This window comes from Aspergillus costaricaensis (genome assembly GCF_003184835.1).
Source record: "Aspergillus costaricaensis CBS 115574 unplaced genomic scaffold BO79scaffold_13, whole genome shotgun sequence".
NCBI lineage: Eukaryota > Fungi > Ascomycota > Eurotiomycetes > Eurotiales > Aspergillaceae > Aspergillus > Aspergillus costaricensis.
Genome location: NW_020291813.1, coordinates 441,985 through 468,372, shown reverse-complemented (window position 1 = coordinate 468,372; position 26,388 = coordinate 441,985). Strand labels below are relative to the sequence as shown.

General features: G+C 49.8%; 8 protein-coding genes across 8 annotated transcripts; 4 read left to right on the top strand and 4 right to left on the bottom strand.

Moving 5' to 3' along the window:
- Nucleotides 1-1,953: 1,953 nt before the first annotated feature.
- BO79DRAFT_254302 (uncharacterized protein) lies at nucleotides 1,954-3,301 on the top strand (the record flags this gene model as incomplete). The annotated part of the gene is made up of 3 exons (XM_025686055.1): nucleotides 1,954-2,404; nucleotides 2,443-2,496; nucleotides 2,601-3,301. The coding sequence occupies 3 exons, from the start codon at nucleotides 1,954-1,956 to the stop codon at nucleotides 3,299-3,301; spliced, it is 1,206 nt and encodes a 401-aa protein (XP_025540392.1).
- Nucleotides 3,302-4,750: 1,449 nt separating this feature from the next.
- BO79DRAFT_208795 (gamma-glutamylcyclotransferase family protein) lies at nucleotides 4,751-5,467 on the bottom strand. The gene has a single exon (XM_025682460.1). It carries the CDS (start codon nucleotides 5,424-5,426, stop codon nucleotides 4,827-4,829), a length of 600 nt encoding a protein of 199 aa, XP_025540391.1. The 5' UTR covers nucleotides 5,427-5,467; the 3' UTR covers nucleotides 4,751-4,826.
- Nucleotides 5,468-5,949: 482 nt separating this feature from the next.
- Nucleotides 5,950-6,975, top strand: BO79DRAFT_287096 (uncharacterized protein; the record flags this gene model as incomplete). Its single annotated transcript, XM_025688539.1, has 2 exons — nucleotides 5,950-6,052; nucleotides 6,117-6,975. 2 exons carry the CDS (start codon nucleotides 5,950-5,952, stop codon nucleotides 6,920-6,922), a joined length of 909 nt encoding a protein of 302 aa, XP_025540390.1. The 3' UTR covers nucleotides 6,923-6,975.
- A 3,992-nt stretch (nucleotides 6,976-10,967) lies between these two features.
- On the bottom strand, nucleotides 10,968-13,004 carry BO79DRAFT_227763 (RNP domain protein; the record flags this gene model as incomplete). The annotated part of the gene is made up of 7 exons (XM_025683901.1): nucleotides 10,968-11,110; nucleotides 11,162-11,743; nucleotides 11,838-11,889; nucleotides 11,968-12,105; nucleotides 12,170-12,263; nucleotides 12,451-12,517; nucleotides 12,617-13,004. 7 exons carry the CDS (start codon nucleotides 13,002-13,004, stop codon nucleotides 10,968-10,970), a joined length of 1,464 nt encoding a protein of 487 aa, XP_025540389.1.
- A 3,148-nt stretch (nucleotides 13,005-16,152) lies between these two features.
- On the top strand, nucleotides 16,153-17,344 carry BO79DRAFT_193744 (uncharacterized protein). The gene is made up of 2 exons (XM_025681000.1): nucleotides 16,153-16,749; nucleotides 16,830-17,344. Exons 1-2 carry the CDS (start codon nucleotides 16,189-16,191, stop codon nucleotides 17,160-17,162), a joined length of 894 nt encoding a protein of 297 aa, XP_025540388.1. The 5' UTR covers nucleotides 16,153-16,188; the 3' UTR covers nucleotides 17,163-17,344.
- Nucleotides 17,345-17,355: 11 nt separating this feature from the next.
- On the bottom strand, nucleotides 17,356-18,729 carry BO79DRAFT_193741 (uncharacterized protein; the record flags this gene model as incomplete). The annotated part of the gene is made up of 1 exon (XM_025680999.1): nucleotides 17,356-18,729. The coding sequence occupies one exon, from the start codon at nucleotides 18,727-18,729 to the stop codon at nucleotides 17,356-17,358; it is 1,374 nt and encodes a 457-aa protein (XP_025540387.1).
- A 235-nt stretch (nucleotides 18,730-18,964) lies between these two features.
- BO79DRAFT_237278 (WD domain protein) lies at nucleotides 18,965-20,830 on the top strand (the record flags this gene model as incomplete). Its single annotated transcript, XM_025684675.1, has 3 exons — nucleotides 18,965-19,573; nucleotides 19,636-20,497; nucleotides 20,611-20,830. The coding sequence occupies exons 1-3, from the start codon at nucleotides 19,036-19,038 to the stop codon at nucleotides 20,828-20,830; spliced, it is 1,620 nt and encodes a 539-aa protein (XP_025540386.1). The 5' UTR covers nucleotides 18,965-19,035.
- A 581-nt stretch (nucleotides 20,831-21,411) lies between these two features.
- BO79DRAFT_11540 (GTPase-activating protein BUD2) lies at nucleotides 21,412-25,540 on the bottom strand. Its single transcript, XM_025677930.1, has 2 exons — nucleotides 22,611-25,540; nucleotides 21,412-22,558 (listed from the first exon to the last, which is right to left on the bottom strand). The coding sequence occupies exons 1-2, from the start codon at nucleotides 25,417-25,419 to the stop codon at nucleotides 21,600-21,602; spliced, it is 3,768 nt and encodes a 1,255-aa protein (XP_025540385.1). The 5' UTR covers nucleotides 25,420-25,540; the 3' UTR covers nucleotides 21,412-21,599.
- Nucleotides 25,541-26,388: the final 848 nt, after the last annotated feature.

Genomic DNA, 26,388 nt, shown 5'->3' with positions numbered 1-26,388 from the left:
TTCCTTTGTTGATTTCCTTTGTTACTTTCCTATGTACATTATTCTCACGCATGCATATGTGGATGTGATGACCTTCTCTCCCATCGGGAGGAAGATTGCTCACTTCCAAAACCGGGAACGCTGAGGTCAGGCAATGAGCCTACTAGCTGCGCCCCTAACATATTTGACATATCACTTTTCGGCGTTTGCAATGTGACAGGTGGTGGTGACCGGTCCACGGATGGATGGACGGACCGGATGGACGGTTGGATGATCAAGGCGTTTGGTTCAATTCTGGATAACTGGCTAGGACTTGTTTCTTTTTTCACTTCTTGCACTTATGCACCGTTTGCGATGCCTGGTTTCTTCAATTCTCTGTACAATATTCCCCCACCATTTGAACTTTTTCTTGGTCTTCATCTTATTCTTGCTTCAGCTGGTTGATCTGAGCTTTTTCTCTGCGTCTGCTATATTTTGCATGCTTGTTGCTTTGCTTGTTTTTGAACCTGGTCTGGTCGTCGGGAGTTTGAATCCTCGGATGGATGCATGCAAACAAGCACACGGATGGTTTGTCCTTCATCAGGACTTTGGATATCTATCTATATAGCTTACGAATGAACTGAACTGAATTCCAACATGCTATCCAAAATAAACAGTAGGTTAAGATATCGACCTCCAATCGACACAACCCCAAGTCCATTCCTCTTAATCATCTAACGATGCCAAGCGAAGCAACTTACTGACCTACAAGTGATTTCCCCCATGACCGTTGGACCATTCACGAAATGCATTTCTCCGTCGCCAATAGATACATACATAGCTAGTCCCAAAAGAAAAGGTTAAACAGTAAAACCCAGCTAAACCGACCCGGATCCCATAAAAACACTGAAGGAAGTAAGTCGGAGTCTCATTCCGTCTCAAGGTCCTTCTTAACTAGAGCTAATAATTACCGAAGACCGCAGTATCGAATCTCCATAGGATATACGCACCATATCAAGGTGCTTGATTAAGTAGATAACATCGATTCTCTCTTTATTAGAAGATAAGAAGTAAGTTTTCAGAAGAAAGATCAGTTAGTTAATAGTATTTGACTAGCTTTCTTTATCCTATTATTTGCCTCGCCTGCAAGCTAGTCCATCAGCAATGTCAAGCACCTTAGTATACATGTCCCTAAGACTTGAAGAAACTTGGGACAGATTAGCTGATATCCAAAGACCATAACTAGCGGCAGCTGGGTGATACGTATTGGATGACTTTATAACAGGCTGGGAGGTGAAGGCCATGACTCGGTTCACCCGTAACTTAGCGAATTTCTAACTGAATTCTCAATTGGTCAATCGATGCGTGCCACGGCCTTGATCTGTGTATCTTATAGTTGTGACTCTGCTATAACTATATTATTACTGCATCCCCTAATTAGTTGTTCAATTTGTGAGTCGTATCCATACCCATTCCATGGACACTCGCTGGTACCACTGCTGCTCACTGAATGAGGCCTCAGAATGGCTTCTTTTATCGCTTCAGCTCATCTGACCGTGTATGTCTCTCTCTGTCATATTTATGCTTACGGTTAATCCTCTTCCTGTCTTGAACAAATATTTGTTACTCAGTTGAATGGCATCTAGGAAGGCTTTGTCGCGCCTGAGATCCTCAGGCGGCTTTCTAGAATATGGGTGATGGCTCACAAAGAGCCGGGCAGCCCTAAGGGCCAATGAGCCGCAAAGAAGCTTGAAAACGAACGGATAGACATGACTTCAAAGAATTAATGATGGATGAATGAGAGAAAGAAGAAGCATACTTCCAGCCGATAATCTTTCTCTTTGAACCTGCTCAGTTTCCCCTCCGTTTACTGTTGTTCCCATTTTCCTTCTCCTCCTCATCATTCTTCCCACCTCCCCTCTCCCAGGCCAACCCAGAACTACCTCTTCTACTGGACTTCCTTGAACCACTCGAGCCACCCGACCAATAGCCAGTATGGTCACCACTCGGAAAAAGCAAATGCCGCCCAAGCGTCCTCCCCCTGCCGTACAAGAGAAGGGAAAGGGGCCAGCTGTGTACCCCAATGGAGAGTATCTCTGTCAACAAGAGGAGTATCATGACATAATGGAACATCATTTTATGATGGGCATGCTCACACGACCTCATATACGATCCGCTCCGGAAATAGTCCGTAACGGCTTTAGTCTGCTGGCTCTACGCGTCCAGGGCTGGGCCATGGCATGGGGTGAGAGCAAGCCGATGTACCGTCTCTCCGATGATGACAAACGGATGATCATTGCAAGTCTGGATGGTTTTTGTGTCCAAGATGACTGGGACAGGATATATTCCTCTCTTCCCCCTGGCGGTCGTGCTGAATTTGGGATTGTTTTGTTGGAAACCATGATGAATAAGTTCATCTATGATAAATTGCCGCCTCTACATTCTGGTTCATGGATGTAAAAATGGATGCTGCTGACCAGGAAGGAGATGACAACTTCTGCAAACGACTCGACTATGTCTATGAGAGGTTCAAAGCAAGTAGGTTTCAAGACCCCTTCGTCCTCCTCCACCCTCTTTGTTTTCTCCCCACGCTGTGGAGCCAATGTCGCTAACTTTACCCTTTTTCTGTTCCTTCTGCATAGCATTGCCCATAGACGCAGCCTGGTGGAAGTCGACCCTCGTGAGCGTATGTATGATGAGAGCGTCAGAATGGGTGTCCAATCCTCCTCCCACACCACTCCTTCATGCGACACTGGAACGCCGGAAGGCCCTTCTAAAGGCGTATGGGGACGAACTGCTAGCGAGCCAGCCATTCCAGCTCTTATTCCGAGGCTCACTGAGCGAGGAAGATCAGGCCATACGTGAAGAAAGAACTCGCGAAGTCCTAGAGGAAGCTGCCCATCAGTTCACCAGTCTCCAAGGCGATATGTTTGGCAATCTTGTAGTTGAACTACTGCCTGAGCTTCCGACCTTTGATCGCCATTCCAAAAACATGGATCATCATATCCTTCACGTCGGCTTCATGCCTCACCATGGTGCTCGGGTTCTAATCGTGACACGCCCACACTACAGCTATCATGACATTGTAGCGACCAATGGTTGGCAATCTCGGCCTCCTCTCCAGATCGTTACCGCGAGGGTTCTGACGGCGCCCAAGGGGCCCAAAGCTCGGGCTCGGTGGGCTGCTGCTGGCGATAAGCCCATTTATGTCGCGCAGGGTCACACCAATACCGCAGAGAAGGAGGGAGTGAACCAAGAGGAAGCTGTTGATGAGGGTAGTGATGGTGAATACAACCCACGGAAGTTGCGGAGGACATATTTGCGAGGGGCTGAAGATGAATGAAGGGTATCAGCCTGGGAGTATACGGATGAGTGTTTGTCATTGATATAGGGGCTCTATATGATTTCTACTGGGCTTCAGATCTGTCTCTTCCTTCCTCTCTTCTTATTCTTGAACGTTCCCCTTATCGCTGGTGTATCTCTGTCATTCATTCCGTTCCCATTGATAGATTGCTTCGTTTTCTTCAGCAACCAACTAAATAGTGGTATCAATTGTCCAGCTTTCTTACTATACATAGTATAGATTTGGAGTAACCATGATGTCCAACACATGTATGTATTATACACTAGCTGTGGAAGATTATTCTCCCGCCCCCACCCCCCCCAAAAAAAACTGGATACATACTATAGACAGCAAGACCTCCCTCATCTCTGGCCCGTGCATAGATAATCCCTACACCTCTCAGATACGCTCGGGGGCGGGATTTCATCATGGTAATACCATATAAGCCAGTCTCATGCAAATCTTGTAGAATTAGATGATTGTAAGTCCAATTTTTTACAGACGGAGCCACACTATACAATAGTACCGATTAATTACTACCCGACTGGCTCCAGTTTGACTTCAATGATAGATTAGGTTTCGTTTTCAATAAACTTTCCGACCTCACTAAATCGGTTATTTAGAGCATTCAGGTCCAGATAAAATAGTTATATACAAACCAGCCAGGGGTTTTGTCTGTCAATGCCCTAGCATTATCTTATTCTCGATCCTAACTACGTATCTGCAGGGTAATGTTTTGTTCACGTGATTAATATATTCAATCTCCAGAACTGAAGCTTGGCACTTACTTTCAACCAATCACAATGCCATACACTCATCCCTTTCTTCTAGATAACTATGACTTTCACCAAGTAAGTAGTCATTGACTGACTGCTGAAGAAATTGATTCTTTTGGATCTTGTGCGTTGTAGATATTTTTTGGTGGTGGGGGAAGTAAAAAAGAAACAAACATCAAGTATCTTTACCAAAAGGCAGCCTGTGTATGATTTCCCGGTGAGAGGGCGAATTATCGTTCCAGGGTCTTTCCTATTCGCCGAAAGAGATAGCGGGTCCGTGGGCCGCGGTACTATGTACATCAACCCGCCTGCCAAGTGAAATGTACGCCTAGCCGAGGCTACTACAATAACCTGAAGCTCATGTACTTTTCAATATCAACGACGAGGAGACACCTTATTCCGCAAAGCATTTTGAATTCTGTCAAAAGTGTGACGCGGATGTCTCGTAAGTGATTCGGCTTAGAAAGAATGGCCAGATTTACATGTTTGACTCGGATGACCAAAATGGTTTTCTTCCCAACCAGGACTTGGTAAGTATTATCCCCAAAGCTTCCTCACTATGCCGATGATGTTCAGGCGGTTAACCAAAGACGCTTCGCAACCATCGCAAGGCAGAGGTTATTAAGATTGTTGCCTCAAAAGCCTGGCATTCGAGCTCACCACACGTCCATCGCTCTTTTCAATTCACATAAATAACATTATCCGTTCTTAGTACTGGGAGTCAAGATACATGCCTTTGTTGCCTGCAACTACTTAACATCTGGTGAGTCCTCAGCTACCCTCTTCACCCTCCTTAGCCAAGTCCCCAGATCAAAGGTGCCGTCACTCAAGTCTCTGAAATTGCCGACAAATTTAAAAACATAACCAAAGTCATCCACGGGCTCATTCCCGTCAGTATAGTTAATGCGACACGGATCGGCCCGATAGTTATCTGTTTCATAGCTAGCAAGCCTCTGGCCATGCTCTTCTGTCATGACATTATAGACAGCCCCATAAACAACCTTTCCTGGGGCATCTAGGAGCGCTGGATACTGGCCCCATAGCTTGCATTCGTAGCCTGTAATGGAGGCGGGTCGAAGCTGTGGCTTGGTTTCCAAGCCAAGGACATCGCGGAGCATAGCGGGATCAGACAGGGTGCCGTAGAAGAAATAAGGGCCGGTGGGCGCGGCAAATGGATCTACATAAGGTGGTGGCCTTTCGGGTTGGAAGAAATAGCCAGGAGGAGCAGACCTCAGCTTCATGACGAACGGGGAGACTTTCGAGGTTGGATCTTCGGGCGGAGGAGGAGGTGGAGGAGGAGGGAGAGCAGCAGAGCCAGCGGCTCCCTTGTCTCCTTGGTTGTCAGACATTTCTTCGGTTGACAGCCAACAGGGTGTCTGCAGGGTGGAGGTGAGAACGAGCTGAAGGATGAAATTTGATTGAAGCTTCCATCTTCTAGCTCGGGGTTTACGTGTATTATGTAACAGCCGCCAAGGCCCCCGCGTTATCTCTAAGCGCTGGCCCCATAGTTACTCGAAATAGGTGACGTGACATGAGAACTATACATAGTAATATATATACTAGAAGACCCACCAAGGCGATTCGCTGGTTTCGAACAGGAGGTTCTGGTATCATTTGATTCGCAATAGTGAGCCGTTCGTGATACAGGATAATAAGAATCGAAGGGGTTATTATTAGAAAGGGCGTTTAATTTGTAAGAATACAGCTTGTCTCGAGGATGCGAAAGTAGATATAAAACCAGGGTATGGTCTGGTGGAACCCTCGAATTCCTAGCATCGTTCTCAAGTGCTCCGAATAGCTGCCCTTCTTGTTACCATTACTCTCCATCTTCCCAGCTTCCTTGCGAGAGTCGCTCCTGGACGTCATCCGAAGATGCACAATGCAATCGATGAACCATACCTTGGACCGCAATTTGCTGAGTGGTCTCTTGACTCTGATTCAACAATCGAGATGCCAAATCGTGGAGGGGCGCCGTGTAAGTACCTACTGAAAACTTCTAGTCTTTGGGTCATTCGGTCAGCTCACAACACGTCTTCTAGGGGGTTTGGAGAGCATCTCCCCAATATTCCGAGTTCACGAAAACTCCACTTGGCGCCGGCACATTGAGTTTCTGTGGAACTTTCTGAGAACCGATTTTCAAGTCAGCACCAATACTAGCTGCGGCACACATGTGCATCTTTCACGGGCAGGGGGTTATAGCCTCGCCGACCTGAAGAAAATATGTCAAAGTATTATTCACTTTGAGCCCGCATTTGAGGCTCTGTTGCCCGAGGACCGACTATCAAACGAATATGCGCGAAGTAATTGGTTGGACAACGTGAATTTCGGCCACCGGAATCTATCTCGAAAGCAGAGCATTGCCGCAATTCAACGCGCTCCCAGCATGAGAGAATTGGTTCTTCTCATGAATCCAAATCACGATAAAATGTTTGGGTGGAATTTTCTTTACCTCCTGAACAGCCCCAATGGAACCATTGAGTTCCGGAGGGGCGCAGCCTGCACGTCGGCACAGCAAGTTTTCGTCTATATCGAGATTGCTATGTCGTTTATCGAAGCGGCCGTCCGGCTGGGTACCCCGGAAAATCTTGAAAGAGTACCCGGCACTGTTGGTGGCCTCAAACACTTCATCAGCGCCGCACGCCTCCCGAACAATGTTCCTGGATTATACGACTCACGATACCTATCTTTGTTTTTCGGCAACAAGAGCGATAGCACATTCCGTGAACCGAAGCCGCTTGGAAGACTCTCGGCCTATCAACTTAGTAAATTGAAGAAAAAGAAGGAAGACGACAAGAAGAAGAACATAGCTATGGTGAAGATGTTGCGTGAGCCATACTGGAGCTAGGTCCCCAATTGTCTGGGATATACGTTTTTCATCATCAGCTGGATCTGGTAAAGGGTATTTTGTATATCGTCTACATTTATGCTTGGGTTTCTGTTTTGGTTCTTGCAGGTTCGTGTGTTATTATTAGCACAATTTAGCATTTTCCCATTTAATGAGATGTGCCGACCACCAATCGCACACGCTCTCGCTGAGGCGGATGCCAGCCAAGTGAGCCATAAATACCTGGAGTAAGCCGCCGAATCGAATCAGAAATTTTCGAAGGAGTTCGGCAGACAAGAGATGTATATTTTACAGGTATACTTAGCAAACTCATGTGGATAATTATCTCGTCCTCGCTGTTGTCGAGCAGTTCGGCTCTTATTGTGATAATTTCCTTAGTACACGACAGTCCATAATATCAGTCCTGAAGCTTCATAGTTGAATCAACGTTTTCACATAATTCATGGGATTACACAATAGTCAAGTCCGAGAGCCGGAATTGGACGACCCCATTCGTGGTTGCCAAAGGAGATAGAATCGTATATCTCCTGGGGCCATGTCGTAGAGAAGTGGACATCAAGAATGATAATAGGTAGAAATACTGACTCTGGATGCAGGACGGAAACAATTTGACGCTTCATTACCATCCATAGCTAGATTGCTAATCCACCAGAAGAAAACACACTATCTCACGTCACACGAACTCGTTTCGGGTCTCCTATCTCTGGCTGACATAGTCGTCGTTCTATGGCTCGTGGTCGCTGCAAAGTCTGCCGACATTTCAATGTCGAGCAGTGAAAGTCGATGGTTAGCGCGCGCCCAAGCTCTTCATTCCATAGGACATTATCACGCGTACCCAGGAAATCAGGCACCGCAGACCCTTGCGCCTGCCGCAGCACTCGGTATACATACCTCCGCTTCGCGCGAGACTTCTCTCCACAGCCCCGACCGTGGTGCTTTTTCCAGATGACAGTGTAGCCATTGGACCATTATCGTGAGCTCTGGAGGATGGCACTGATAAGCGATGATGGTTTATTTTGGCCGGAGCCGTCCTGCCGGCTTCTCTTGCCTGCAGATGGTCTTGAGAGGTATGATTATGAATATAAACAATTCCATTCCGATAAAAACATGATCCTACTATAGAGAAATCGTTGTGTACCATATCCAAATGAAGCTTGTACCTGGAGAGAGTGTAGAAGACCTTCCCGTAATCCAGGATGATCATACGTCCGTCCTTTTGGGAACTTCTGTTCCAAGTTATGCGTTTCAAAGTGCCTCTGCAGCGTAAGTTATTTAATATCTTGTTTCTTTTTATTACTTAAATGTTGCGGCACAGATATATCTCGGGGGGGTTAAACTTGAATTAGTTGCCAGCTTTATTATAGTGTCTCTGGTTGGGGTATTTATATAGACAGATTAGGTATTGTCCTGGACCTGAATATAATATATAAATATATGACTCCGGCTATGGCCCATGATAATATTCCTGGAGTGTTCATCTAAGTGCTTTTTATAGATATTAACACTTGTATAATCTGTCGTTTTTATAAATGAATAATTTATTAAGGTTTTCAGTAATGTTTTTGTGATATTTATATATAAAGAACCTGAGACCTTGGATCTATCTTTCCTGCTTATTATAACTTTATCTTCCTGGAGCTTTTTATATGGCAAGGTACTTGTTAAATAAGTAATTCACCATTCTTCTGCATTCTTTACTGTATAGATAAAAACTCGATTCTCTTAGACTTTTTCCTTAAAATGAATAGGGATGCTGAGTCGGTGGTTTGGCACGTAAGTATAATACCAGATATCTCTCGGTTCTTTAATATATTTATTAGTAAATGCATCATCATGAAAGATAAAGTCTAGTATATCTTGAATAGCACATAGGCCAAAGTTGTCATTTCTTTTAGTATAAGTGAAGACTGGGTTTGTAAGGGTTTGCAAGGTGTATGAGAACAGAGTAGAAGACTTACGCAACACCCTTATTCCTTTTGCCTTTGCTAAACCGATGCGTAACCCTCATAAGAAGTGTCTGACATATGCTGGGTTCTCCGAGTGCTTCAACATATAAAGCTTGATATTCTTCTATTTTAGGAAGTCAGGGCTCCTCATGTATCCCGCAGACCCAACCAAAGTCCCGGGTCGTGTGAATGTTGATGATATTATCTTCTTCCTAAGGCAACTGTGTTTGATGTCAACACCGAATAGTCGCCAAATTGCACGATAGTCAGTGCCATGATGTTGGTATATCTTGTACGGGAGATCATCAATATTAGTAATAAGCAGCTGCGTCTTGTGCTCTCCCACATCAAGTTCGTACTCGTCAGTAAGAGTGGTGAATACCAGCTAGTAACCAAGTTAGTTTCTAGTATTTATGATTAATGGGTAGTAACCTGCTCTTATTATTCTGTATCTGAGGTTGTAAGGAAAAAGGCTATTTATTTATCTCTTTGTACTAGAATATCTGGAAGTATCAGGCGAAGACTAAGAATCCAGATTGATACTTGATATTGTGCTCACTGAGATACTAGTGCAGGAAATCTTTGATCAGTCTCAGTGTAATATTTTTGATCCAGTGTTTGTATTTTTGCGGGTTTTAATTTGAATGAGAATCTGGAATGAACACCGAATCAGTAAAGATATTTGTGTAAAGAGAGAAAGGATAATACTTTTGGAAATTGCAGCTTTACATGGAGAATGTGATGCTTTGTAGCCTCTAAAAATTTATTCTCTGTTTTATTATCAGGTTACTGAATAAAGATATGTTAATTGATATTCTTATATAATATTTTTGTTTTGAGGCATGTTGAGTTAAGTAGCACACATGAAAATGTTTAAGGAGATAGAAATAGCAGAATCTCCAGTACTATATGATTTCTTATGAGCAAAGATAGTATATTGAATTATGAATTTATGAGACTATATCCAGGCTCTTATATGTTCTTGTCTACTTATATGATCTTGTCTATTTATATAATGTACGCGCCGAGTGTAGGAAAGTATACTGATATCTGTAATCTGATATCTGTAATCTGATATCTGTAATCTGATATCTGTAATCATAGAAATGGCTTTAAAATAAACTATGTACAGCCTGCCTGGAATGTTCAAGGCACTAATGCATAGTGCAGAAAGACCATGTTTCTGTATATAAAGACTATGCATAACCATGGTCTTTCCGCCGTCACCGACAATTACTCTGTATAGATGGGACTACTACTACTACTACTACTACTACTACTACTACTACTACTACACCAACCGGCCACCTCACGTAAGTACAAAGGATGATAGTACTCCTTAGTAAAACAGCGGCTCCTCTTTTCTGGCAATGCTTTTGCTTGGGAACTACTACAATCTCATCGACCATTATAGATGTGGTCATGGCCATCCTCAAGGGTCCATCACCACATTGTCCATAGGTGATTCATACAATCCATTCATATCTCTTGCAGGAATCATAAGAGTGGTATACTAGTAGTACCAGTGTCACTGTTCTACTGGAGACTACTAGTAGGTTGAATGGAGCAAAGCATAACGCTGCATGAATCTTAAATGATTATGTTATGGTTGTTAATTCTCAAAATCGTAGAATGTGAATGACGAAAGAGCCACCGCAAATAGATTGAAGCATACTGATAACTCCAATACAGTCACTACCATGTATAGTCGGGTATCTCCGTCCTAGTCTACCACTTACAAGCCTACAAGTCAAACAATCAAACGGGTCAAACCCTCCAGTGCAGCAATTTCGCTAGGGCAACCGTCCAAACGCAAAGGATCAAATCCACCAGAAGCCATCCGCTTGCAATTTCAGCTTGAACAACATCTGATGTGTCCCCGCCAGACCAGATCGTCGGAGAAATGAAACAACAATAGAATGCCCGATAGTAATAGAAGAAAAGCAAATCATAAGGTATGCCTGGTATGAAACAAAATGCAGCATACGCGAACCCGCGCCAACAGATCATTCTTTTCTCGATCCGGAGTGTTACATCGCAAACTTTTTTCGGCCTCGATATGTCCTCCCGAAAGAAAAAAAAAAAGTCATATGATAGTGTTACATGATCTGATCCTGCGTGATCGGAGCAGTCGGCTCAGTGCCGTCCATCGCAACATCACCGGGCCCGGGGCCGGCGTTCATGTACTTGACGAACGTAATGCCCAGGGGACGACCGCCGTACTGGTAGCCAGTGAACTTGGCTGTAATGCAGTTAGTAGATGTCTTTCTGCGGATGCAATCGCAAAACCTACCGATAGCAGTCTCCGCAGTCTCCGTACTATCAAACTGAACCACACCGGTGCCGCGGGAGCGACCATTGGGCTCGTACTGGATCTCCGCACGATCAACCTTGCCGATAGTCGAGAACAGATCCACCAGATCCTCGTTGCAAGTCGACCAGGGCAGGTTGCGCACGTAGATGACAGCGCTCTTGTCGCCGCCAGACGTAGCGAAATCGGTGAACGGGTTAGGAGGTCCAGAGGGCACGCCCTCGAAACCACCAGGTGCACCACCGAAACCGCCGGGCGCACCGCCATAACCACCACGGAAACCTCCGCCGAAGCCGCCACGGCCACCAAAGCCACCGCGGCCACCGAAACCACCACCAAAGCCACCGCGACCGCCGAAGCCACCACGGCCACCGAACCCAGGTCCAGCACCAGCGAAGCGATCCTCACGAACCTCCAGCTGGCGTCCTTGCCAGTCGTATCCGTTGAACTGCTGAATGGCATTCCGGGCATCCTCGGGGGATTCAAAGGCGACAATACCAGAGCCCTTGGGACGGCCGGTGGCATCGGTGTGAACATCGGCACGGATCACAGCGCCCTGCTGAGCTATATGAGAAGTCAATGTCAGTCCTGAAGACGCTTGCGACGGAGAGGAGGCAGAGAAGGCGGTTGTATAGAGGCTCTGCCGTCCCATACTTACCAGCTTGGCGGAAAAGATCCTTCAAATCTTGCCAGCCAACATTAAACGGAAGCTAAACATCCCCAGCGTCAATACCTAATCCTAGTCGAGCACAATATCAAATGTCAATGGTGGACGGGAATAAACCAACATTCGAAACATAAAGCTGACGGCCACCAGCGCCGCCGCCGGCAGGGCCACCGAAGCCGCCACCGAAACCGCCGCGACCACTACCTCCGAAGTCACCACGAGAGGGACCACCCGTGAAACGAGGCTCAGGCTCACGATCCTGCGCCTTGTCAGTATCCTCCGATCAAGAATTCAGTGTTTCGGAGGGTAATGATGCATCATACCTCACGGACGTAGACGAGTCTTCCCATCAAGTTCTGGTTGCTGAGGGTGTTTACCGCATTTTGCGCTTGTTCCCTGGTTGCGTATTCCACAATCCTATTGTGACTGTCAGTAACACAAAGCTGACCATCAAAGACCAAGGAAGCCAACTCACCCGCATCCCTACAGTATCCCGGACGGCCAGGCCCAGCCCGTCAACCCAAACAGTCCATAACAAGCGAACCAACAGGGGAAGAAAAAAAATCCAGAAACACAAAAAGGGAAAGGAAACCAGCCACACTACGCATTGGCGCCCACCTTCGACATTCCATTGGGAAGCAGTAAGACATCGGCAAAGATGACTTCTCCAGCTGTTCGAGCGCGGAACGTCCCCCTCCAAAGTCAGCCACAAATTCCAGACCCGCACAAACGCTATCACACGCCCGGCAACACGATATGACCCTGCTCACCCTGTCTCATAAAATCTTTCAGATGATGCCACTTGACATCGTAGGAGAGGTTGCCCACATAGACGCGACGGTCTTGCTGGGACGACTCGCGCACGGCTTGCATCATTTGTTCTTTGGCGACGGCGCGATCTTCGAACGAACGGGGGGGAGGTGGGTAGCTGCTGCGCCCACCGTAACCAGAAGCAGAATGACCACCGGGAGCGCCTTGGGTCGTACTCATAGGCGAACGAGAACGACGGTCGGAGCGGCGATAGTCGTCACGGCTGCGAGAGCGACTGCGGGGAGAGTAAGAGCGACGGCTGCGTCGAGGGCTACGAGAACGACGACGGGGAGAACGAGACCTCTCGCGCTGTGCGTGGTCAGTGTCGTCGAAAGCAGATGGAGACATGAGGCGGGAGGAGAGCGAGCGCGCGGGAATGGCAGAGGGAGGGTGGAGATTTAAAGAAAGGCAAAGAGGTGGTGAGACAAGAGTGGGTTGGATGAGATCAGCGCGCAAGGTCCCTGGAACTGGGGGTGGTGGGTGGGAAATGGAGCTGCTTGGTTGGATGGAACGAAATCGGGGGAATCGGCAATGGAGAATGGCAATGGAGAGAGATGGGGGGAGTGAATTGGAGAGTTGAGAGGTGAGTTGAGTGAAGAGGGAAGAGCAGGAGCAGGAATGCACGGGACTGGATTGGATTGGGTCCGAGTTCCGGTTTCTGCGCCAGACACGGGGCCGGTCAGGTGATTTGACACCCCAAACAGGTTTAGCGTCAAACGCCAGACCGGGGGGACCCTGGGGAAGTCACGGGCAACTGGACACAGCCCATTTCCAACAGACCAGCAGTGGAAGGGGGAGGAGAGTGAAGAGAAGAGACAGATGCGAGTGAGAACACAGTGAAATCTCTTCCGTGTGGGAAATAATCAAATAACAACCAGAAGAATAATCCCAAATTAGATGCATCATAGATGAAGATCGGAGTGGAAGATCAAGAACGAGGGTGGATAGCTTGCGGGAGTGGCAGCAAACAGTGGGGATGACGGATTCCCGAACGTGAGCCGTGAGCACCGCCCATCCCATCACTCTGTCTAGTATTTGCAGCTGGGATGGACTTGTTCACTGTCTCCCCGTCCAGCTGCCCGCAACAATGGCAAAGAAAGTCCTTTCTTTCCAGAAAAACAACCAAGAACAGCGCTAACTCGCATCCATTTCCCAAGAAGAGCTACAAGCGAATCAACCGATCGGAAAGCAAACTTACTTGATAGGGTCGATAGACGTCGGCTGAAGATTAAGCCTAGATGGTAAGCCACCGAATCCACGGTCGGGAGGGAACAAAGCAGTAGAAAGGAAATTACCAGAGTACGAAAGAGAGGGGGAAAAAAGAAGGGGAAGATTGGGATGGGGACGGGAAAGAAGGAGGAATTAAGGTAGAAGAAAGAGGAATGGAGAGGAGGCGAGACGCGAGAGATAAAGGAGGGTGACGGCGGGAGGGGGGAAGGGAAGTCAAGTCAGACACAGAAGAAAGTGTGTGTGGTGTGTGTGTGGGCGGCTGTGTGTGTGAGAGAGAGAGGGTGAGGAAGTACTACTAGCACAGTAGTAGTAGGTGGGAGTAGTGTGCGCGTGTGTGTAAGAAGCAGCCAGCCAGAGAAGGGGATGGCCGAGAGGGGGGGGGGAAGGGAAAAGAGAGAAAAGGAAAAAGAAACGATGAGACAAGGTCCAAAGCCAAAACCAGTTGAGAAAAGAGACCACTGTCGTGCTGTTCCAGCCCGTGTGTGTGTGTGTGTCAAGTCAGATCCAATCCCATGCCATCCCATCCGCCCAGTGCAGAAGCAGTTCGAGTCCGTCTTGTCTGCCAGCCCGTTCGGGACACCATGCAGCACGCGGCGTGATTGGCCTTCCCCCCGGGGGCATCCGCAGCCAACCCTCCACTGAGCGTGGTTGTGGTTGGCGTAGCTGTCGCAGCAAGAGGAATGAGATGCATGGTCGGGATGGTTGGCCACTGCTCTGACTCGGCACGTCCACCCGGCGCAGTGAACGAGGATGGAGGTCCCCTGCTGGTGTGGGAACCCGTGTGATAATGATGAGGGGGGAAGCTCAGAGATACGGATAGGTATGTGCCGCCTAGACAAGGGGGGGTGGGAGGAGGCACATCAGGGTTGAAGTCAATCCTGTCTGCCGGGCAATCATGTCACAAGTTCATTCCCAGCCGGGACAGGAATGTAAGATGAGGTAGCCTCAAAGTATGGATTATGGATCGAAGCAAGAGGGAAACGTGGGCTGAATGTCCACCGGGACAAGCCATTGACGGTGGATCACGAGAGAGACAAACAAACAATCCGGGGAACCGACATGGGGGAAAAAGAGAAGTTGCATTATAGGAAAAGTTATCACCCACCCATGTTGATGATATTCCCAATATTGGGTTTGATGGAGTAAGAAGAATAAAATGAATAAAAAGGGGGGTTGTGGAAGGGAGATGATACGTTAGTTATCACAAGGGAGAGAATAGTAGTGGTTGGTATACGGAGTAGTGGGTGGTAGTGCTGATGATGGTGATGGAACAAGGTAGGTAAATGGAGGGACAGGAAGACAGTCTGGATCGCCTTTCAAGACGGACGAACGATTATCAGAACGAAACGGAGATCCGAAAGGGAAGAGGGGGATAATCGGAAGGGATAGTCTAGTGGTCTAGTTAGTACGGGAGTAGTGCCAGATGCAACAAACACACTAGTAGATAACAGTCGTGAGGAGAAGAAAGAGAGAAACAGAGAGAGAGAGAGACAGACAGATGGGGGCCAGAGTGTGAACAGAGAGGCAGCTGGGGATAAGCAAGCCGGCAGGGATGGAGGCTCGAGCGGTCGGGATGTTCTCTGATAAATAAAATAAATGGAGAGGGAATAATTTGAAGGAATCAAAAGGATCCAAGGGTGATAAATTCAAGGGTAAGAGATGGTCGAGTGGCAGTAAATGAGGCATTAATTGATCATCCATCCATCAACATCAGACACAGACAGCCTATCATCTTGTCAGGATCAACAGGCACAGGCACCACTACCGCATCCACATCAATGCAGTTGATTTCAGCCCTTCATTTATTTCCACATTAGTACTCCAAAATACCTATCAACTAGATCATACTTAGAGCTATACAGTAATTGACCAATAAGCCACCAGAGTGTGCTAACCCCAAAGTTGTTCCCATTGTGACTCTCCAATCTGCTTCCCCAGCCCATACTCCATCCACTGTAGCACTAATGACAGCCACTGTCTCATCGCCCCCGACAGAATCAAGAACCCTGAACCACCACAAGCCCCAATCAACTCCATCAATTGACGATGTAGACCCCTCCATTTAAACAACAACAATTCCCGTTGATCGCACTAGCTAATATACAGTCCAAAGAGTTGACCCCAGACAAATACCACTATGTCACTATGTATTAAGACATCCCGAAGAAGAAGCTCTTGGCTCTCCGCTCAGGCCACCGCTTAGAAAATCCTCCGCCGACTTCCATCTCCATCTCCATCTCCATCTCCATCTCCGACCTTCAATTCCTCCCAAACCACAACCACAACCACTGCCTCACCCACCATGACTCGCTCACAACCCCTCCTCACCCTCTCCCGGAGGTATCTCACAACTGCCGCACCCCGGACAACCACAACCACACCCATCCGTACAACCACATCTCTCCTCACCACCAAACCCACCACCACCACCACCACCACCACCCTCCGCACCATCCAACACCAACCATGCCTCCGCACCACCACCACCACCCCTAGCATCCGTCCCTACCACTCCATCCACCACCCTTCCCCACCCCACGAATACTCCAACTCCCAAACGACCATCCTCTCCTCTGCTCTCCGCCACGTCCCGACCCACGGCTTCACCCGCGACGCCCTAACCCTCGGAGCCCGGGATGCCGGCTTCCTCGATGTCTCGGTGCAACTTCTCCCGCGGGGCGAATTCGACCTGATTCTCTTCTGGCTGGCGAGTCGTCGGGGTCTCCTCCGCTCCAAGGTGGAGAATGATGCGCTGCTGCAATCCCAATCCCAGCAGGGACCTCTATCCGTGGACGACAAAATCAAGGTTCTGATTATGGAGCGGCTGCGCATGAATGTGGAGGTGAAGGATAAGTTGCAGGATGTATGATACTCCTTATCACCCACCCCCTTATATTACTGGGGTAAATAAAACCAGGTACTAACGAAATAATGATGATGTAGGCCCTAGCCATCATGTCCCTCGGCGAAAACATCCCCCTCTCATTATCCGAACTGCACGCTCTCTCGGACGATATCCTCACGCTAGCGGGCGACGCTTCCGTCGATGCATCGTGGTATTCGAAGCGCATGGCTGTGGCGGCCGTGTATGCGTCGTCGGAGTTTGTGATGACGCGGGATACGAGCGCGGGGCTGCGTGATACCGAGGAATTCCTGAGTCGCCGGTGGGCGGATGCCAGAGCTGTGAAGGATAAGGTGTCTGGGGTGAAGCAGTGTTTGGGGTTCTTGGGGTCGACTGCTGTGGGATTGGGGAGGAGTTGGGGGTTGAAGCTATAGCTGGTACCTGAACCCTTCAATATGATGGGAAGGTATGGATGGGGTGGTGGTAGGATGTACTATTATTAACATCATTTCTTTTTAGCTTGCTTTGCTTTGCTTACTGGTATTTACTTCCGGTGATACAATTGTATATTTACATTCACGTCTCTTTCAACGGCACCATACATATATACTATGCTATACAAGTCAATTAATAATCCCTCGCCCTCTCAATCTCCTTCACCCTCCCCTCCAGCTTCTTCACCCACCCCTCATCCCCAAACAACTCCCGGACTGCCTTCCGATTCGGCGCCAAATCCCACCACGGCTCACGGTTCGACTTCCCCTGCTTCCCCTCCACCTTGGCCTTCCGCCAATGATTCCTTAGATCATGATCCCTCTGATTCTTAATCGAATGCAACAGACCGCACGTACGCCGATTCGGCTCCACACCCGTAACCTCCATATCACGAAGCAGCGACACCACACCCGGCAAATCATGACACCCGCGCCAATAGAAATAAATAAACTCATTATAAAGAGCCGTGGATCCACCCAGAACAGCCGACGCCCTACCCATAGACTTAATCGTGGCACGGAACTGACTGATGAGATGTGATTCGGGATAATGCAAATTGAGGAGCTTGAACGCGACGAGGAGCATCTTGGGATAGAGTTCCGTGACGACGGGTTCAGTGGGAACGACAGGGGGAATGGCGAGGAAACTCTCCGAAGTAGATTCGTCCTTCACGCCCAAAAGACCCTTCTTCTCATCGTCCAAGTGTCGCAGGATATTAAAGATCCGCTCCTTGCATACCTCCCAGATAGCTGTATCTCCGCGACGGTTATCAATAGCGTCCCAGAGTGCGGCTTCAATGCTGACGGACTCGCGCATGATCACAGCCTCGATGGCCCTATCCATGGTGATCTGTTTCGAGGATATCATCTCCGCTAGCTCGTCATCGGTGTATTCGCCTGTTTGGAGCTTCTCTTCAATGGCGGTGTTCTGTTCTCGCACGGCGATTTCGCTCTCCTGTCGCTCGGTGCGCGCCGCGCTGCGCTGGCGCTTCTCTTTCATGTCTTGCAGGACGGAGTCGAAGATCGCGGAGATTTGCGCCATTTCGTCCATGTCTTCGTCGCGGAGGGTGGGTTTTGATTCCGTTGATGATGATGATGACGGGGTGGATGAGGTGAGCTCGGTCTGGGATTGCTGGCGGCGCTCGGTGCCGAGTTGTTCTAGCAGATTGCCGAAGATTTGCTTCTCGGTGCTGGTCATGGTGACGGGCTTTTGCGGAGCTGGTTTAGTGGGTGCTTGTTGTTGCTGCTGCTGTTGATTAACGGCCGCGGCCTTTTTCCGTAGGAAGCTCCTCCGGATTGGACGGGCGGGTTTGTCATCTTGTGTTGGTTCTGCTGCTGTTGTTGCTGCTTCATGGTCCTGCTCGTTGGCGTCGCTGGAGGTCGAGTACTGCTGACGGAATGGAGGAGACAGGTATGCGGCAGTGAGGGTGCGAGTCTGGTACAGGAATGGGACGGACGAGTTGCGAGTTGCGAGCGCCAACCAGGATCGGGAGATTCGGGCACTCATTGTGTTGACAATGCCGAATTACAGTCCGATATAAAATAGACTGTAAATACACGGCAACCTTCCCACTGATTAACAATTGGTGGACCGGTCTGCCGAAGTGAAGCTGAACCAGCCGTCCGTCGGAGAATCTCCCGCTCGGCGCAGTTTCTCCCATCAATTAGAGCCACGTGACCACGCGGCGCTCCGAACGCGCCTCTGATCCGCGCGAGCAAAGTTATCCATCTGCGCCTATCAGCAGTCATTGCAGTTAGCAACACTCTCTACACAGACAGTCCTCCTCTGTAAGAGGGAGAGAAAACGTTCAAAATGGGCAACGACGAGATCTCCGAATTCGAAAAGCAGCGCCTAGCCAACATCGCCGAACGCGATGCGCTACTCAAAAAGCTGACCGTGGAGGCGCAGTCCTCGGGGCTATTCCCGCCGAAGATGCCCAAACCAGCAGCGAAGGACCAGTCGCGAACGAAGAAGAAGACTCCCGTGAAGAAAATTAAGGAGGAGACGCCGCCGCAGCCGCGGCGCATGTCATCCCGGCTGAGGGGCATTGCGGCGGAGAGCGAAGTCGCGAAGCGCAAGGCAGAAGAAGAGTACGAGGCGCGGCAGGAAGCGGAGCGCGCGAAACGAGTCCGCAAGTCGGATAACTTCTCGTTCAGTGATATCATGGTGAATGGACAGAAGTTGCCTGCGGATGGATTGATCGGAGTGGATGTGGTGACCAAGGGTGTGGCGATACCGTATCAGCGGACGTTTGGCGATGATGAGATCCAGAAGACGACGGATAAGGATTTGAAGGCGTTGAGGAAGGAGATGAATGGATTGACGCTCTGGGATGCGTGGGAACCTAATCGTATGTCTCCCTCCCCTACTACCATCGTCCATTCCGTCGACAATGCTAAACAACCATAACAGATATCAAATTGACCCCCGAACGAGTCTACGCCATGACCTTCCACCCCACGGAATCCAAACCCCTCATCTTCGCCGGCGACAAAATGGGCCATCTCGGCATCCTGGACGCCTCCCAAGAGAAACCCACCTCGATCAAACCCGAAGAAGACGACGACTCCGACTCCGAAGACCCAGACCCAGACCCCGTCCTCACGACCGTAAAACCACACACCCGAACCATCAGCAGCATGCACATCCACCCCAGCACCCCCACAACCCTCTACACAGCCAGCTACGACAGCTCGATCCGGGCCATGGACCTCGAGAAATCCACCAGCGTAGAGAAATACGCGCCGGAATCGACCTCCTCGGACGAGCCCATCTCAGGAATCGACATGGCCCTCGACGACCCCAACGTCCTCTACTGGACAACCCTAGACGGAGCCTTCGGACGACACGACATCCGCACCGACCCAACAGCATCAGGAACAGTAACCACATGGCAACTATCGGAGAAGAAAATCGGCGGGTTCTCACTCTACCCAACGCAGCCGCACTACTTCGCGACAGCGAGTCTGGACCGATCAATGCGGTTATGGGATTTGCGCATGCTGCAGAAGCCCAAGAGGAGCAAGAGGGGACTTGATGAAGATGAGGGACCTACCCCGGTAGGAGAACACTACAGTCGCCTGTCCGTCTCGCACGCCGCATTCAACAGCGCGGGGCAAATCGCGACGTCATCGTATGACGATACGCTCAAGATATACGATTTGAAGAAGAAGGGGATATCGAGCTGGGATGTGGGTCATGCGGTTGGGGAGGATGAATTGGGGCCGGATACGGTCGTGAGACATAATTGTCAGACGGGGAGATGGGTTACTATGTACGTTGTTTTATCCCTACTTCCTTTCTTTTCTTTCTTTTCTTTCCTTTTTCCTATGAATGCTCGTTTCTTTTGTTTTTGGGATCAATATGCTAATAATGATGGCATGACAGTCTCCGCCCCCAGTGGCAGCAGAACCCGCAATCGCATATCCAGCGCTTCTGCATCGGAAACATGAATCGGTTTGTGGATATCTATAGCGGGGAGGGGGATCAGTTGGCGCAGTTGGGCGGGGAGGGCATTACGGCTGTGCCGGCTGTGGCTGTTTTTCATCGTAGTAGGAATTGGGTTGCGGGGGGTACGGCGAGTGGGAAGATTTGTTTGTGGATGTAGAGTCATTGTTATGAGGGTGTGGGGAATTGGGGCAGGGGTGGGTTGGTTGGTTGGATGTATGATATTGGAGTGGTTTGTTTTTGAGATTGGTTTGAAAGTATTATGTAGTATATTCAGGCGCGGCATTAAGCGGTACTCAAGTACAAGTCTAACAAGGTGGAGTTACTCATTTCATCTATGCCCAGAGGAAAGGTAGACGCTATTTACACAACAATTGCAATTGTAGACTGGCAAAAACACCCCCAAGAAGTGAGGGGCTTTGGCTGCCCACAATCCATACATCATCCATGGAAGATCATATCCGGCACTCTGCTCACAGGATCTCTTGTTTTCCACGTAAAAACAGCCATCAGAGCAGGGTATCAACACCATGACAAATGCTTTCCAAAATAAAACCAGCGGAAGAGGGTGGTAGGAGAAACGAACGTTAAATCATGGGCACATGCGGTAGGAGAAAAGGAGAAGAAATGTAATCGCAGAAAAATTTACACCAGAAGATGCAGGGATCTCAATACATGAAATCAAGCTCTCATGTTGTACACAGAAATGGCTGCCCGCAACATGCAAGCATCACCGCTGCAAGAGCTTCCCCGATGACATTCATGGGGCCGTAGAGAAGGCGGGGCAGCCGTAGAAGGTAAAATAATTTTGTCTAAAGCCACAGATGTGGGATAGATGCTTGGAATCGTCATGGTCCAGATAGGCCATGACACCACTGCACGAGTTCAAGAGCGAGGCAAGCCTAGGTATTACCCAGGCGACTTGGGCGTCATAACTCGTTGCGCTGTTCCTCACGCGAATGCTGAGCCTGTTCCCGATCCTTCGCTTTGCGGCGAGACGGGGGCACGAAATCGAAGAACCGGTACTTGCTTGTTGTCTCCCTGGTGATGCTAGATCTGCGCGATTTCGAGGGTTCGGGGTATTCAAGCGAATACGTGGAAGAGTTCTTCGAACTGCCGGTGCTGTCCCTGGGATCTGCCCATCGCGGTATCGAGAAGGGGACTCTACTTTGGTCCCAGGTGGCAGAAGAGGAACTAGGAGGCGTGTCATCCTCGGCTTCAGGAGCGTAATCGGTAGATCGACGCGGTAGAGAGGGCCGTGACGCGAAATAGCCTATCGAATTGCGATGGCTGCCCGTAAGGGATGTCGACCCTGCGATAGCTGCCTCTGTGGCCGGGCTCGTGGGCTTGGAACTGTCTTCGTAAAAGGTCACCGATCGTTCCATGGCATCGACCAGTTCCTCCCACTTGACCTCAAGGCCTCCGTTTGGACGCTCTGCCTGCTCGGCTCTGCTCAAACATTCCTTGGTGCGTTGGTGCAGACGAACGGCCATTTCATGGAATTTGCTGACGGCTGGGTCAATCTCCTCCATTTCCGCCAGGCGCTCCGGTGCGATCTCGAGCCATATACTGATGAGATTGGCAAAGCTTCGCGCGTGATCAATGAGGAAGGGTAGACTGGGGAATCCTTCGCGGGATGTCGGGGGCAGACGACCCAAAATCTGTATGGGGGTGGCATAGGAGGGTGTGACGATAGGTGCGGGACGGTCGGCAGGGATAGCACAGATCGAGTCGACGAATTGCTTGAAATCGGCGCGGTTGCTGACCAGAAACTTGTTCATGGGTTCCATCCAAGGCTCCTTGCTGCCGAAAGTGGTCATGTTGGCCAGGCCCTGCAGGGCCTTGGCGATCAGTGTCAATGTGCGTTGGGCGCGGGGGCGCGGATGATCTGCGCGCATTAGAAACATGAAGATCAGTGGGAGGGGGGGAAGAATAGCTACCTTTGAGCAATCCAAAGAGTTTGGGATTCAGGATTGCTGGACAAAAGAACCGCAGAAATAGGAAGCCCGATACACTACTGTATGTGACTGACCGAAGGAAATCGCCATAGCGGTCCTCGGCACAAGCTCGGATGTGCCGAAAGATGAGCCTCAACTCGGCCGGGCATCTAGATGCAGAGCTTGCAATCGACTTCCAGACCCCTGTACTTAGGGAGACGAGGTTCCTCCAGTTGCGTTCGAGATCATCCGATCGATGTACACGGGAAGGGTCCACCTCGCACTCCGGGTCGGTCTCATCGATATCGCGAAGTCGCTCGCCAATGGTTTCTTCCAAGTATTCCTTGCCTAAGCGACGCATGTGATAGTCAAGCGCCTTGGTGAGAAGCGAATTTCCTCGAAAAAGCAGGTTTGCCTCGACGGTAGCAGTACGGCCCATGTCTCTCACAAGGACTTCTCTTTCTTGGCCCGACTCCCGGGAATCGTTGGAGTGAATCCTCGTGGTATACCTCAGTCTATTCGCTGTCGATTCTTTGTGCAGCCCGTCAATCTCATCCTCAACCAAGGCTGAGATCCACTCGACAGTCGTGCCTGACACCTGGTAAATATTTAGAAGAGCTTCGGACAACTGATTCAGCTCCGAGGACATGACTTGAGACATGTTAATAGTGAGCCCATTGGTGAACGAATGTAGGATTTCCGACATCGGCGTGTACTCGTGCGACATCAGAACGACCGTCTCCTCCATCCGCGCTCGCATGAGCATTTCACCCACCGGCTGATCTTTATCATCTAAGATCGGCCACCACTTTTCCGTTTCGACTCCAGGCTGTAGATCGTCCAATTTCAAATCGACCCTGCCGAACGTAGCATCCTGGGAGGAGAGCTCAACGTCGTCTAACAAACGTGCCGGATTACTATGGTCCTGGCCATAGGAGCCATGTGCGATAAGCGTCCAATCCTTCTGTGTCGGGCTGATCGTCTTTACCAGAATCGATACTTGCGATAGGACAGGTGGAAGATCACTGAAATTAAAATCCTCTCGCCAAAACGGGTTGGCTGTGCGATACTTGACAGCAGTTTTGGCACGGATTTCCCCATCAAGAAGTACTTCTGTGTAGTAATCGCTCACGGCAGATGTTGGGGTTGAATTGCTATGTGACCGTGACTGCTTCCGGCTTCGAGGAGCCTTCTCCGCAGCCTTATTTCGGAGCAGCTTAGCTTCCGTGACTCTCACATTGAGCATGCGCTCGATTCGAAACATATCTGCCATGGATGACGCAGCGGCGTCGGACGGACTCTTCGGGTCATCTTCTGCACAGGTTTCGGGCCCATAGAGCTCAGGTATCGTAAAGGCGCGCAGGAGCACGAACCATACCTCGAATAGGACTCGACTTTCCAGGGCTAGATATACTGGTCGAGTGATGCCGGATGCAGAATGCACGGCGTATTGAGGATAGATGGCGATGCAAAATTCATCTTCCAAGACCGAAGAGTGCAATTGCTGCACGGAACAGCGGGAGAGTTGCGAAAGTTGGATACATGTTACAAGTGTAATGTCGGACTCGGTATACAGCTTGAAGGCACCATTCTCTTGCAACGTACAGCTGACTCTCAGCCACGAGGAGGAAAGAGCTCTCTGTTGGCGATATGTTGACACTCGGCGGCCAGAGGAAGGTCGAACACCCGACGCACTGGGCCGGTCCCATAATAGCATCTTGCCAACTTTAATGATAGCTGCCTCTTTTTGTACTGTACTTTCGGAGTTTCGCCGGCGCTCGACCAAACGGCGGTCACCAATGGCCACCGACTGGGGCTTTGTCATCTTGTTTTGGACGCCCTTGGGGCGGATTGGCTGCCAGCACAACAAAGCAGCAAGCCAGGAATCGAATGTTTCGCTCACATGGGGTCTTAGCTCGACACCGAGTCCTGAAGTAAACGTGGAGACGCTGAGGTAGTTCGTCCGTAGTTCCGGATCGACCAGCGAGCGAACCTGACAGCCACGCAGATCAGGAATCAAGGTCTTGGCCAGTGCGGGCTCCCCCTTGGCTTGATATATTAGACTGCCCGTGGCGACGTTGATGGCGCAGTAGCCCGAGGACCAAGCCGTTGTTGATGCAGTCCGAAACGAAAGAATGCCGTGCATCCTTCCACAAGTCGTTTTCATAAGCTGCAGGATTTTGGACGCATCGGTAGTCGACAGCGCCGAGGGGGTTTGATTGGCCGATACACTCGTCACCAAGCTCGAACCCCCTGGGGGCTTGCTTGACCGTTGGCGGCCAAGGGAGTGACTAAAATAAGTGGGGGACTGAATCGACGGAAAGCCAATAGATGACGACTCGTCCGGGGTTTTGGGTTGTGGAACTGCGGTGTTGATAGATCCCAGGCGATTCCGGGCTCTGAAAAATGTGTTAGGGGAGATCTCGCTGCGCTGATCATCTAGGGTGGTGGTCCGTGACCGTGCGCGCTGACTTTTCATCTCCACATGTGTATCTTCTTCGTCGCCTGCCGAGTGGTAAGAGTGATAGTCGCGACGGGATTCTCGATCGGAGGCTCTTGTCCGGGTGGCGGGGCGAGGGGAAGCTGCTGCACTTGATGCGAGATACTCCGCCTCCGAGGAAGGTGAGTGGTTGCCAGCCTCAGAGTCTGGGGTGACTGTTCGAATTCCCGTGTCCCTGAAGCTATCGGGATACACCATCCCGTGCCGGTCCTTGGAGGAAGACTTCTTGCTGGGCCGCCGTTCCACAGGACGACTGTAAATTCCCTGATGGACAGAGTTCCGTTTGAATCCACTTGACCCTTCCGGCTCCATCTTTTCTTTCCACCCACGCACGACGGAACCGGTAGCAGCGGCACTCGGGAGAGGTCGCTACAAAGCACACGGGACGCAGGCAAACGGGCGGAGACACATAAACTGGTGATACACTGCGGGATTGTTACCTTGCAGCACGCTGACACCCAACGTACGCTGCGCAACCGTCCTCTGACAATTGAGGGTCTCTTTCGTCCAATGGGTCGCTAGCTGAACGCATGGAGTCCGGGGTGAGGGAGGGAGCTAGAGTCGCACATTCGGTCGAGGCCGTGGCGTTTTTGGTGCTAGCGATGGTGAGAGGAGGCGGGAGGGGGGCGGTCGCAAAACGATTGTTCGTTCAGGGGAGGGGTGTGGTATGGTGGTGATTCGACGGACGTGACGATGATGGCGGTGGCAGTAGGGGGACCAGTGAGCGAACGGGAGAAGCGCAGGCAGTTGTGGACGAGAAAAGTACAGGGCGAAAATCGCTAGTAGGCGCGGCAAGGAACCAACCCTCCTATACTCCAAATACAGCCGCGATGTCGCTGCTAGAAGGCCATCGTCGGGTATGTTAGCTCGAGGGGAAGGAAGTGATGATGGGAGTAAGCGGGTTTGAAAGAACACAGCAGTAGCAAGCAGTGGGTGGTGGTAATGGGTGGTAATGGGGTGGTGGTGGTGGCAGCAGCAGCAGTTCGGTGGATAGATCGGTCGGCACAAAGGTTTGGTTCGACCAACCGCGGCGTGATATCATTGGAAATTGACACAAGAAAGCTTGAGGGGAAAGAATAGACGCACCTTCATGCGCTAGAATTGATCTAATTGTCCTGGTAGAATAAAATAAATCCCCTCCTTTACTTTTCAATTGTTTTGAGAGAGAATTCAATCCGTAGTCGGGGGGAGGGGGATGAACGACGACTAGGGAGGATGGAAAAAGGGTGGGATAATTGGTTCAAATGATTGACGGATTGGTGAAGCCAATTACCCAGACGA

Bases quoted from the DNA above. Each gene is read 5' to 3' on its own strand.
- BO79DRAFT_208795 (XM_025682460.1), bottom strand. From the start codon at position 5,426: ATGTCTGACAACCAAGGAGACAAGGGAGCCGCTGGCTCTGCTGCTCTC.
- BO79DRAFT_193744 (XM_025681000.1), top strand. From the start codon at position 16,189: ATGACTCGCTCACAACCCCTCCTCACCCTCTCCCGGAGGTATCTCACA. The intron at 16,750-16,829 runs GTATGATACTCC...ATGATGATGTAG, and splicing joins TGAAGGATAAGTTGCAGGAT to GCCCTAGCCATCATGTCCCT.
- BO79DRAFT_11540 (XM_025677930.1), bottom strand. From the start codon at position 25,419: ATGGAGCCGGAAGGGTCAAGTGGATTCAAACGGAACTCTGTCCATCAG. The intron at 22,559-22,610 runs GTAGCTATTCTT...TAATGCGCGCAG, and splicing joins ACTCTTTGGATTGCTCAAAG to ATCATCCGCGCCCCCGCGCC.